The sequence below is a fragment of the Lynx rufus genome, unplaced genomic scaffold (assembly GCF_022079265.1).
Source record: "Lynx rufus isolate CCGP_SWC_20201006 ecotype Redwood Valley unplaced genomic scaffold, mLynRuf1.p SCAF_4, whole genome shotgun sequence".
In the NCBI taxonomy this organism is placed as follows: domain Eukaryota; kingdom Metazoa; phylum Chordata; class Mammalia; order Carnivora; family Felidae; genus Lynx; species Lynx rufus.
The window spans coordinates 92,670,580-92,682,461 of NW_025814856.1; the positions used below are offsets into that span (position 1 = coordinate 92,670,580).

Genomic DNA, 11,882 nt, shown 5'->3' on the forward strand with positions numbered 1-11,882 from the left:
GGCACAAAACCCTCCCTGTCCAGAAATGCTGATTGTAGGGACTGATCAGACCATTTTTGTATGTTCTCATCAGACTCGTTGTTTGGCTGGAACTCTGCACTCCTTACTGCTTGCATGTTTACTAATTTATTATTAAAACCCCTCTATTTGCCTTTGTTCTTTCACAACTAACACACTGGCCTCTGAATGCATGAGTTATGTGTAAACTGGTGTGTGACTTAGCAACTAATAAATGTATCAATTGTATTGTATTTTCAGAACTTAAAAATATAATTGGAATTACTGTACTAAAACACTTTTTACATTAAGTGGTAAAAACAAGGCAGAATATTCCTATGTTGTACATTTAATTTACCATTATGAGCTCTTAGAATAATTTTGCCCTTTCTCCATTTTAGCTTTTTATCTATTCTATAGGAAACTTCATGATTGGCTTTTCTAGTTGAAGAGTCTGATTCTGTGTGCTAACATTTAAATAATCCATTGCAGTTATGACATTAGGAAAATAAAATTCCAGCATTCCAGTGTTGTGAAGAACAGAGAATCTCCCAGTAGTTAAACCTTTGCAGTAGTGGCCTATGAAAATTGCAATCAGAGGGATTGTTTTGAACCTACTTTTCAGATATTTGAAAGAGATGTTAGGCAGTCACATAGTATTTATTCCATGTGTTCTCAACATCTCAGGACTCTATCTCCTGCCAAGTCTCCTTCTTCATCAACTGGGTCTATTGCCTCCAGCAGAAAATACCCATACCCAATGCCTCCACTTCCTGATGAAGAGAAGAAAGTGAACCGACAAAGTGCCAGGGTATGTGGAATATACACTAATAGCCTCAGTCATTATCGTTTATCTATGAGTTCATGCTTTAAAAGAGAGAGCTGTTTTTCCTTCTTTATAAAAAAAAAGGGGGGGGGAAGATTTTCAAGATTCCATTGAAAAATAGAAGATTCTTGGGGTTTGGGGCTCAGATTTATATTTGCAAATGAGTTTAATTACTGAATTAATTCTAGTGATATTTGGTATGTTTTAATCATTCATTGCTATGTATTTATATCTTTTATTATACTTCGTAGCTTCTACATGACAGCCTGGAATAAACAAAACAGAATGTGTTTTGTTTTTATCAGTTTTTTAATATACCTGGAAATGCCAGAGATGAAAATAAACTAGCCTCATCTTCATGCCTAATTTGCTTACTCAGGCCTTTTACTGGCTAATAATACCCAATAGGACTTTAGAAATCAGAATCTGTGACAGAAAGTTAGACCAGTGGCTTAGAGGCAGGGTGGAATTTGGATACATATGAAAATCTCTAATATTGGGGCGCCTGGGTGGCTCAGTCAGTTAAGCGGCCGACTTCAGCTCAGGTCATGATCTCACGGTCCGTGAGTTCAAGCCCCGTGTCGGGCTCTGTGCTGACAGCTCAGAGCCTGGAGCCTGCTTCAGATTCTGTGTCTCCCTCTCTCTGACCGTCCCCTGTTCATGCTCTGTCTCTCCTTGTCTCAAAAATAAATAAAACGTTAAAAAAAAAATAAAAAAAAAGAAAATCTCTAATATTAAAAAAATACAGCAATGGGTATGGTAAAATTTAGCAACCTCTTATATTTTAAAAAGCCAGATTTATTTTACTTTTTTAACGTTTATTTATTTTTGAGAGAGAGAGAGAGAGAGAGAGATTGACAGAGCACAAATGGGGGAGGGATAAAGAGAGACAGAGGCAATGGAATCCAAAGCCAGCTCCAGGCTCTGAGCTGTCAGCACAGAGCCTGACTCAGGGCTCAAACTCATGGACAAGGAGATCATGACCTGAGCTGAAGTCAGGCAATTAACCAACTGAGCCACCCAGGCACCCCTAAAAAGCCATATTTAAAAACACATAAGAACTGATTATATAAAAATATGGTTAACCATAAGTTTTATTTATTTATTATTTATTTATTTACTTTTTTTTTTAATTTGTCATTGGGTCTTCACATAGAAGAACCAATTCCTTTCTACTTTATTTTTTAAATGAAGTAGTATATTACTATAATCTAGTAATATAATTTAGTATTGTCTGCAGTGTTATATTAGCTTCAGGTGTGCCAGAAGTTTCCTTAAATACTGAGTCCTCTTTTATAACTTTAATTATGATTCTGCTCAGCCTCACAGTATTCCCAGAATACATCCATTATGTGAAATTTGAGAGGTAGTCGAATTTAGAGAGGCAGACTGGCCCTCAGAGAGGCTTAAATGAGAGATATAACTAAAGAATAATTACTTTTATTGGTATCCAAGTTCTGTTGTGGTCAGTTACAGTGTAATGTTGATCTTTTCAGAAATAATTTTGCAATAAAATAAAAAAAAAAAATGGAGCTTTAAAAGCCCGGGCAGATTTATCTGCTAGTGGGTCTCAGGTTCCTAGGTTTTTTGGTGTAGAAAGATATTTCAGAGCCTCTTTGATGGCTTAAGTAATGGGGTTCAAGGTATACACGAATCATTCAAATTTTAACTTGATCCACTCGTAGTCAGTAAGAAAACTCGCTAAAAGCAGGTTAGATTACTGTGATCAAAAAGACTTTAAAACCAAGCAGTGGTGTTTTGTGAATTACGTGACAAGTTAGCTTCCCGTGTTCATATGGGTAATGGTAAAAGATGGAAAGGAAGAAGAAAATTCCGATTCCCAGCCCTCAGCTTTCTGGCTGTAAAAAACAGAATCGTTAATAGGCATCCAGTTGTTCATGACACGAGTATGTGGTAAAGAAATCCAAGGCTGTCATCCTTCCTCAGAGAATTGTCAAAGTATAACACCCTACTTTTTACCTCTGATAAATTGTTTACATTGCTGTTTTGCTCTGTCTACTTGGGGATATTCTCTCAGCTGTTGTCATGCCAGGGTGCAGGTTATTGTTCCCACAGGAAAGCCCTGAAAATGACAGCTCCCCAGAGGACATGGCCGGCTCGTGGCCTCTTCCCGGGGATGAATGGGGCGACAGTGAAGACTGTAACCCCGGGGACAGTGTGAAAGGCCCATGTCTCCGTTCACCATGAACATCCACATGAGCACATAGCAGAATCCTGCAGAATAAGCAGCCCCCATCTCTGGGCTGCCTTGAAGGGCTGGGGAGTATCAAACAAGCAGATCTTTTTTTTACCAGCAACCCCTCCATTATAGTCATCTAGAAATTAGAAACGGCCACAGTCATGTCTGTTCCTAAAAGTGATGACTTGCAAAATTCTTCGCTCCTTTTTCCTCACTGGGATGATGGTGATCTTCAGGTTCCACCGGTGTCCCACCAGTGCCATCCCTCTGTTCCCCTTTCTGCAAGCTATCACTAATTTTCTTAACCGTTTGAGAGAAAACTGGACTCACTGAAGCTGAAGCCTGAACCCTTTACCACTCCATACCATCATCTGAGTGTCAATCCAGATGTTCTTACCCGGCAAACGTCCTGTTTAACCATTCATTTTCACTATTCTCCACCAACAGGGGTCATTCACACACACAAACATCCTTAGAGTTGAGTGATTTGTCCTCCAAAAGGGGAGAACACAGGCGGCTCTACCATAGTCTTTGTGGAGTAGCCAACGTGACTATTGAGAACAAGATTTCCATGAAGATTCAAGAGAACCTATTAAATAGGGAACCTACATAGAAACATCCACATAGTCACTTAGCCGTTCCTCCTTTTTCTGTCCCAGAATCTCATTAGGTATACAATGACATGCTCTAGATTTCAGTAAAAATGGAATTTGGATTAATTTGGATGTAACTTAAGTCACACTGGTCTCTAGACTTTCTTTGTTCATGTTTATAAAAGTGTACCCAAATCATATTGCCTGGAAGCAGTATTTTATCAGCCAGGTCTTCTTCGTCGTTGTCGTCATCTTCTTCTTCTTTTTTTTAATTAGCCACTCTGGTGAGCTGAGTTGCATTCATATTTGATCATTCCAAAGTTGTTTATAGTCCATTAAAGCAATTACTGAATGCTGTAGAAATTAGATATGAACAGGACAGTGTACAGAACTGGTGGGAGAGGTAAGGAGGGGAAGAGGTAAGGGAAGTAAGGAATTGACATCATGCCATGGGTGCTTTGTTTCCTGGGAAAGGACAATTTTCTAGGAGACAGTGATGGATTTGGAGAGCGGATGGCCTGGTCATAGGCCCACAGCAGTGATTTCTAAGTGGGTGGTAGTAGTATTGATGGAATCACACTTTCCCGAGGTCAGTACTTCTCAGTACTGGCTGTACATGGGAATTGTTTGAAGGGCTTCTAGGTTATGCTGATGCCTGAATCCCACCCAGAGACCCAGAGAGATTTTGAGTTAGTTGGTCTGATGAGTGGCCTGGGCAGTAGGATTTTTAAAACCTCCTCAGATCACTGAAATGTGCAGGTGGGTCGAGAACCACTACTCTAGAAGGCCATATCAGAATCCTGGGGAAAAGGAGTGTATATATGATTTAAAAAAATAATATTTTAAATTATTTTATTTCATTCGAGACATAATATTTAATCTATTCAAATTTTTGAGTAACAGTAAATGAAGATGTGACGGGTTTGGTATTAAAAGGTGGCAATTGCTAACAAGATTGAAACACAGGTTTAGAGGAAGGAGAAAGCTAAAAATTAGAGCGTTTATTTTATCCGTTCATTAGATATCATAAGAGTGTGCTTCTACAACCACATAAGTATGGATGGAATCACCAACTCTTTTTCATCTTTTTCATCTTCATAGCTCAGAATAGGCCTGTTTCCGGTGCACTTGGATGGCTCAGTAAAGCTTCCGGTGCACTTGGATGGCTCAGTAAAGCATCTGACTTCAGCTCAGGTTATGATCTCACGGCTCGTGGGTTTGAGCCCCACATAGGGCTCTGTGCTGACAGCGTGGAGCCTGGAGCCTGCTTCTGATTCTGTGTCTCCCTCTCTCTCTGCTCCTCCCCTGCTCATGCTCTCTCTCTCTCTCAAATAAACATTAAAAAAAATATGCCTGTTTTCCTGCTTTCATAATGTGCAATTTTGCTTTTCTCTGTTGTGCAGCTATGGGAGACATCCATTTAAGATCCACTGTTTACATGTGATACATCAAAACTGTTTACTTCAACTTTTATAGAAACCCAGCCTCACAGAATCACTGCAAATCTATCTGCTCTTCAGACAATACAGACCCTCTGAGATGCCACAGAGGAGAGGAAGCCGAGTCTCACGTCTGGATACCATTTTCTTTTTGTCATTGGCTTAGGATTTAACTGAACCATGAAAAGAACTACTGAAATGTTACACTATAACATGGAAAAATAAAGGTACCGGTATGTTAATGGATAATCCGCATGACAGATACATGTAGAAATCTCACTAAAATTAACTCATGACCCAAATGTAGCAAGTTTCCTAAGGGACAGTAGTGGATTCAGAACTGACATTCTGAAGCACATCCTCATTGTAGACAGTAATGCTATGTGCATGAAGCTTCTGTTTATTGCTTTCCACATTTAAGGAAACAACATCCCATAATAGAAACTAGCATGCAGGGCTAAGGCATATAGGATTTTTCTGCAGGACTTTAAAGCTTGAGAGGCCAATATCCCATATGCTTACTCGAAACATGTATCTTTATTTTTGTTTTTTTACTTTTCATATTTATATCAGCATACAAGGACAATTGTACATATGTAAACATTTTTAAAATAAAAAAAGCAACTGTTACACACAAGTGTATTTTGCCAAATGCCTAAAAATAATCAGTAACAGGCACATCTTCATCATCCATCAAATGGTCTTTAAAGATGATAAACAGATGATGTTGTAAATATAGTGGTCAGTGCCCTAAGTGTCTCTCCGTAATTGGTATTTGTCCTCCAAAACCTGTGATATCCCATTAAGCTGTGCACAGCCTGGAGGCAGTTTTCTTGAGTGATTAATCGAACCAGAGAAGAAAATGCCCAGCAAATCTGGGGCTTCCACATTGGCTGGGGCAGGAGCTCAGTAGTGTAGCCAGTCTCTGGCCTCCAGGCACTCACTCTGAAGCTGATGGCTGCTCCCTGGGAGTCCTCCAGCCAGTGTCTGCCTCGGCAACTGTTGTCTTTCAGTATCAGAGCACGCCTAGTCTCACCCTGGAGGCCCGTGAGCCCCTCAGCAGCACGTCCAGCTGACCTTAAGCAAGTGTACCAAAGACACGTGAGACCGGGGCCCCTGATACATTGATAGCTTCCGACTGGCCGACACTAACCCTTTGTGGCCTCAATTTTTGTTCTTTGACAAAACTTTTTAGCTACCTTTATCTGTAAGATGAATAGCTTGTTTTAATAAAACCAACTTTTACACTGTTTATCAAGGATATTTATCATCAGTAGGATGTGAGTCCAACAGGTCATTCCGCACTGATGTGGAAGCAAGGTGATGGAGGTTCTACCAACTGGGCGGGAAGCCTGAACAGGCCACAGAGGGTTAGAAGAAACCTAAAGCCACAAGTGTGCGGCAACTGTGAAGTTACCCAAACAGCTGGCAGGGGAAAAGATCTGACGTTTTGAACTCTTTTTTTTTTTTTTTAATCCATAGAAAAGTGAGAAATCTATGTTAAAGTCCCTTCTTTAAAACCAAAGTTGGATAGCTGTTACAATGCAGCTCTGTCATTCTAAAAGAAAACTTCCCCGGGAAAGACTACTCTAGTGAACTCCGAAATTGATGGGATCAATCCAATGCTTTGATGTGAAGAGTACTTCTGAATTTCCTCATTTTCTTTCCTTTTTCTTGAGAGGAATGGAATCTGCAGACAAGATTTCAGAAATATTCTCCTAAATTTGATCTCTCCCAGTAGTGTCCATGGTCAAAATCCATTTCATCTTCACATATAGTCATCTTAGATGCCCAAACTGAAGGGCCATGTTAGAGGCAGTATTTTATATTCTATGGTTTTTGTCTTCTGTAACGGACCTCTCTTCTGAAAGTCTTTGAAAATGTTTGACAAGAAATTTAATCACTCAAAACTATAAAGTGTTTGTAAATGGCATTTTTCATGACAGGAAGGGATGTGATTGTCGATACTACAGTGAAATGATCCATCAGATTAAGATTTGGGTGAGTGTTGGGTGACGATGCCATGTAGCTCAAATGAAGGGCAGGAGGGCAGACAGATTTAAAGATGTAGCAAATAAAGTGGCTTTTGACCAAGATCACTTTAATGTGCACTGAATATTTTCTGGTATTGAGTGTATAAAATACTAATGTTATAAGATTTATTTTGACTATGAAAGAGTTTATAGATTTGAATGTAAGGTACCTTGTGTAAATATGCTTCCTAGTTATGGTTACATAAACCCTAATTTGAAAGAATTTACAAATGGGGAGCTACTTGTCAACAGATTCCCTCCCATACACTTTCCTTACTTTCTCAATTATTTTTACATGAAAATTATTATTTCAAGTAAAAGTCATTGTAACATGTCTTTTGTAAGGCATAGTTATTTATAGTCAGGCTCCTTGATAATAACCTTCAGGTGGAACTGAATGAAAAGCATTTGTTTTATTTGCAGGAAGATTATGATTTTATGGTAGCTTTAATGTTCTGTTCTGGGTATCTGCCTAAGAATGTTTGAACATTATTACAGCCATTTGCAGAATTCTCTGACAAGTTTATAATCTTAGTGGATACTTTTGAGAAATACCTATACGGGTACTCATGTTGGTATTTAGATGTATTAAATCTAAATATTTATGACTTTTCATCCACTGAAACAGGAAAATGGACCTGTGGCACTAAACACAAGCACAGCATTAGAACTTTTTAATATATTTTGGAGAGGAACTTTGAGGTCATCAGAGCGGTTTGTATCACGCAACTAATATTTATAGCCCCCAGTCAATTATAGAACTCTGATGCCAAGCAGAGAAGAGTGGTTCATTGGCCTTTCTATTCCATTGTATGCCTTTTTCTTTTCTTTCTAAAGTTTTTTGCATAGATAAAACTTCAGATTGACAACCGTGCTGCCTGCAATGGTCCATTTGTCCATAGACATTGCAGTATAGCAAACTCTGACTTAAACATTGAAATCTCTTTATTAAGAATGATAACAAGGGGGTGGGGGTAAGAGGGAGCCCCTGAAGGAACTGAGGTCAGACTTACCGGTCTGTGTCCAGCCAACTTTCTTTAGTCAGGAAGTAGCGTCCTCCTCAGGAGTCCCTCAGCTGGAAAGTGATCCCAGGTCACGTGCAGTCTGTGGAAAGGAACCCACTCAAACAGCACAGCATAGTGAGGGCCTTCAGTTTACCTTAGTTGCTCTATAGTTTAAAGAAACCCAGGGCTGTTCTTTAAAAATTTTTGACTAATAAAGTAAATGTAGGGTTGAAATGCCAAAAATACTTGAGATAGGTGGTTTATTAAGTGATACTAGTTTCTTTTTCTCCTGGCTTTAAAAAGGCTTTTAAAATTGTCTTTATGTATAAAGTCAGTCTGGTATAGATTTCTGTGCATAAGATGGATGGGGTTTCTAAAAGAAGTTGCTGATAAAATTAGATCTTTTGTGCACTTCCCGAAAAGGACTATTTATGTTTGATTTTCATCACAGCCTTACGTTTCTGTTGTTGTTGTTGTTGTTGATTCCCTTGCAAATTTGCATAATTTAAACTGTCAATTGTCCCAGATCTCTTTACCTTTTGCTTTTTTGGACTTTGTTCTTTACTTTTTAGTTACCTATGGGCTGGAGGAAATGCGGTATTTTTATGCCCTCCTTTATGAAATCAAGCGTGTTTATTTCATCCATTCTTCATTTCCTGTTGTCATGTACTTCTACTTTAACTTATAGTGTTTTAATGTTTCCTCATGTTATTCAACATAATAAATCCTTACCTAAAGAGAAGACTATTTTACTTTATTTTACTTAAACGTAAAGGAAGGGTAGTTTATTGGGAGGATACTGAGTAGCTGGCAGTGCCGAGATGTGGCACTCGGTGGACTGAAGGAACGAAGGGTGGCCAGCCGCTTGCTGCCACAGCCTGACTAGGACACCACTGCCAGCTGCTGTCAAGGGCGCCCCCTTGGGCAGCGTATTATAAATTCCATCTTACCAACTTGGTAAGTTGCCATCAGTTTTTCATGAAATGTTCTGACTTCCACTGGCGGCATAACATCTACATTTCAGGGTCCTGATGGTCCTTTTCCTTTCGCTTTCGTTTTCCCCTAAAACTGCTACGCACATTTTCGTTGTTGTTCAATGGAGTCAAGGTGAATTTCTCATTCTACTGGCTTAAAATATACAAAAGGCAGATATTTCTGTGGAATAGGGCTTAATTTGAGGCTTGTTAATTTTTTTTTGTTGTTTGTTTTTCCCCTCAGTTATTTTCTGAATGGATAAAAACTGTTCTGATTTTGGATGCAGCACGTTTCCTCCTGGCACAGGAGCACTAAGCACTTTTATAAACAGCTTCCCCTGTTGGATTGTGAGGAGCCCAGACTGCTCTTATGAATCCATTAAGAGGCAGCAGCCCACGATCTGGGTGTCTGTATGCGTGTGTGCACACGTGCACAGCCGCATGTGCTAGAACTCTGGGCACATGCTGATAGCATATGCTGTGCAGGCAGGTGCCTTTAATTCTGAGAGGAGCTTTCCCAGATGTTCATCAAATGAAGATACAGCAGGACTTTAGAAATCAGGGCATAGTATTTCTCTTCATGTTTTATTCATGGCTTTGTCAGAGCCCCTAACATGGAGCACCATCTGGTTCAGTTTATAAGTAGAAAAGCAAAACCTTCAAAAACAAAAACCTGCCTGGCATTTTTGTCCTTTATCTCCAGGGCCTGACAAACAGTAAGCATCCTCCCTATGGAGTCTGAGAGATGCTTCCAAACCCTTCCTACTCCTCTTCAGTAGCTTGCCAGCCCTTTTCTCCTCACTGTCATGGAGGTAAGTCCCTTCTTGGCTAAACTGGCATTGGGGAGAACTACAGGGTGAAGAATAGGAGGAAGAGAGGCACCTTTAGTCTTCTCTCACTGGCAACTGGGCATGGATTATGCAACATTTAGAAATCACTAAGAGATTGGTCTTCGGGTATATTTCAGGATGGAGGGGGGATACAAAGTAGTGAGCCTTGGGAGGTCACGGGGTATTTAGTCTTGACACAGGAGCAGAATGGAGACGCACATGAACCCAGAAGCCAGGTGTGCAGAAGGTGATCACTGGGGGTGTGGTGGGGACAGAGGGGCTGAGTGCCTACGACAGACTGGTATACTTTGCAGTTTTACTGAGTGTTGGCTCTATAAATACTTTATGGGCCCAGTACATGTTGGGCCTGTCACCCTTGCTCAGTGTGTCCCTATTGAATTGTTCATAAAACCTGTATTGAATGGAGACGTACTTCAAGGCTGGCAGAGTTTTGCTCCAGGGCACTATTATTTCATGTTTTTAGGTATCCTTAAAATCAAAACCAGGGAAAATGTAGGGTGGCTTTTTTTTTTTCTTTTTTTTTTTTTTTTTTTACAAAAAGGCATACAATGAGACTAGCAATCTTAAGATAATGCACTTACAAAATCATCAGTAAAGTTTTCAAAGAGTTTATGAAGAAAAGGACATTTTCCTCTCAAGTTAAAAAAAGTGTCAGATGTGGATTTTTTGTGTTGTAATGGTCAAACTCTAAAGTAATGCAAATAGCCCCCAAATCTTTAAACATAGCGGTGCTAAGTTATACCAGATAACACATTATGGAAAGTGCTGATATGAATTAATAATTTATTCAGTTATGATACAAGAGTTCTTGCTAAATTATACATGTATATCACTGCCTGATTAGAAACCCCACTTTCTTTTCTAATCTAGCACAAAATCTGTGATTCTACAGCCAGTCTTTTTAATGGGTAAAAATGACCCAACACCTTTGTTTTGTATGGGAAACTTTTTTTTTTTTTAACACTAACTTCTAAAGTGCTTAACAAAAGGTTTATTCAGGATAACTAAGCACGTATGTCCTTTTTAAACTTGCTGGAAGAGACTTACCCCTCCAATCTAGCATCCCAAAAAGACAACTTCTTTTAGGAACTGGGCATTCTAACTAAACATAGCAGCTTATATGTTAGCCAAGGTAGGTCTGCGCTAGTGTTTTCCACAACCATCATCTTAAGGGGTGATGTCCATCTACAGATAGTGGAAGCCACTTCATGGGGAAGTGTTATTATCGGCATGATTTCACTTTTGGTAACCAGGTAATCCTGTGTATATACCTAAGATTGGCTTCATTTTAATATATTCTCTCTGCTCCTCTGCACTTCAGGTCTTAAGCTATTTTAAAAATTGGGTTTTGGCAATCACCAACTGAAATGTTTATGGCAACTGCTTTCCTGAGCAAGCGTGATGTGTTTTATGGCTGTTCAAATTAATCAAGTTGTTCTTATATTGTAGGTATACAAAAACCTTAACTGTTTTTAAAGGTCACTGTAACTTGAGGTTCAAATTTCTGGCACAATTTTATTTGTATTCACTTCTGAAGCTAAAAAGATACCACAGTTTTCTATGTTACTCTCATTGTAACATCAATAAAGTGACTTTCAATAAAAGATTTTATGTTATTTTGATGCCTGACTCCCTTTAATCCTGTTTTTTCTCCCGATCGTGGTTTCTCTTTCAGAAGCATGAGAAGTACAGAGATCCTGTAGCAAAGCCTGGTTGCTCACTTTGTTGGACAGTTTCCTCAGCTGAGTGACAGGTGGAGTCTCCCGTTATCCACTCTCCCGTTATCCTCATAAGCACTTCCTCTCTGACCCTAACATGGATCTGTTTCCTGAATCCTGACCCAGAGCCCGGGCAGTGGTGCTTATTTAATAGAATAAGTTCACCTGTGTTAGACTCTAAAGCATTGGGCCTTGGATGCACTTGGCTTAGGTTCAGGAGATTCACTGCCTAAAACACTGGTCCACC

The 11,882-nt window shown here is 39.4% G+C and overlaps 1 protein-coding gene across 12 annotated transcripts in view; it reads left to right on the forward strand.

The window, feature by feature from the left end:
* The window catches only part of ADAM22 (ADAM metallopeptidase domain 22), a 229,916-nt gene extending 224,876 nt beyond the window's left edge, over nt 1-5,040 (forward strand). For all 12 annotated transcript variants that reach the window (XM_047097037.1, XM_047097041.1, XM_047097040.1 and 9 more), the window contains 2 exons: nt 685-808; nt 5,020-5,040. In XM_047097037.1, coding sequence (XP_046952993.1) covers nt 685-808; nt 5,020-5,040 — 145 coding nt within the window. The remainder of the gene's footprint in view (nt 1-684; nt 809-5,019) is intronic.
* The last annotated feature ends 6,842 nt before the right edge of the window (nt 5,041-11,882 follow it).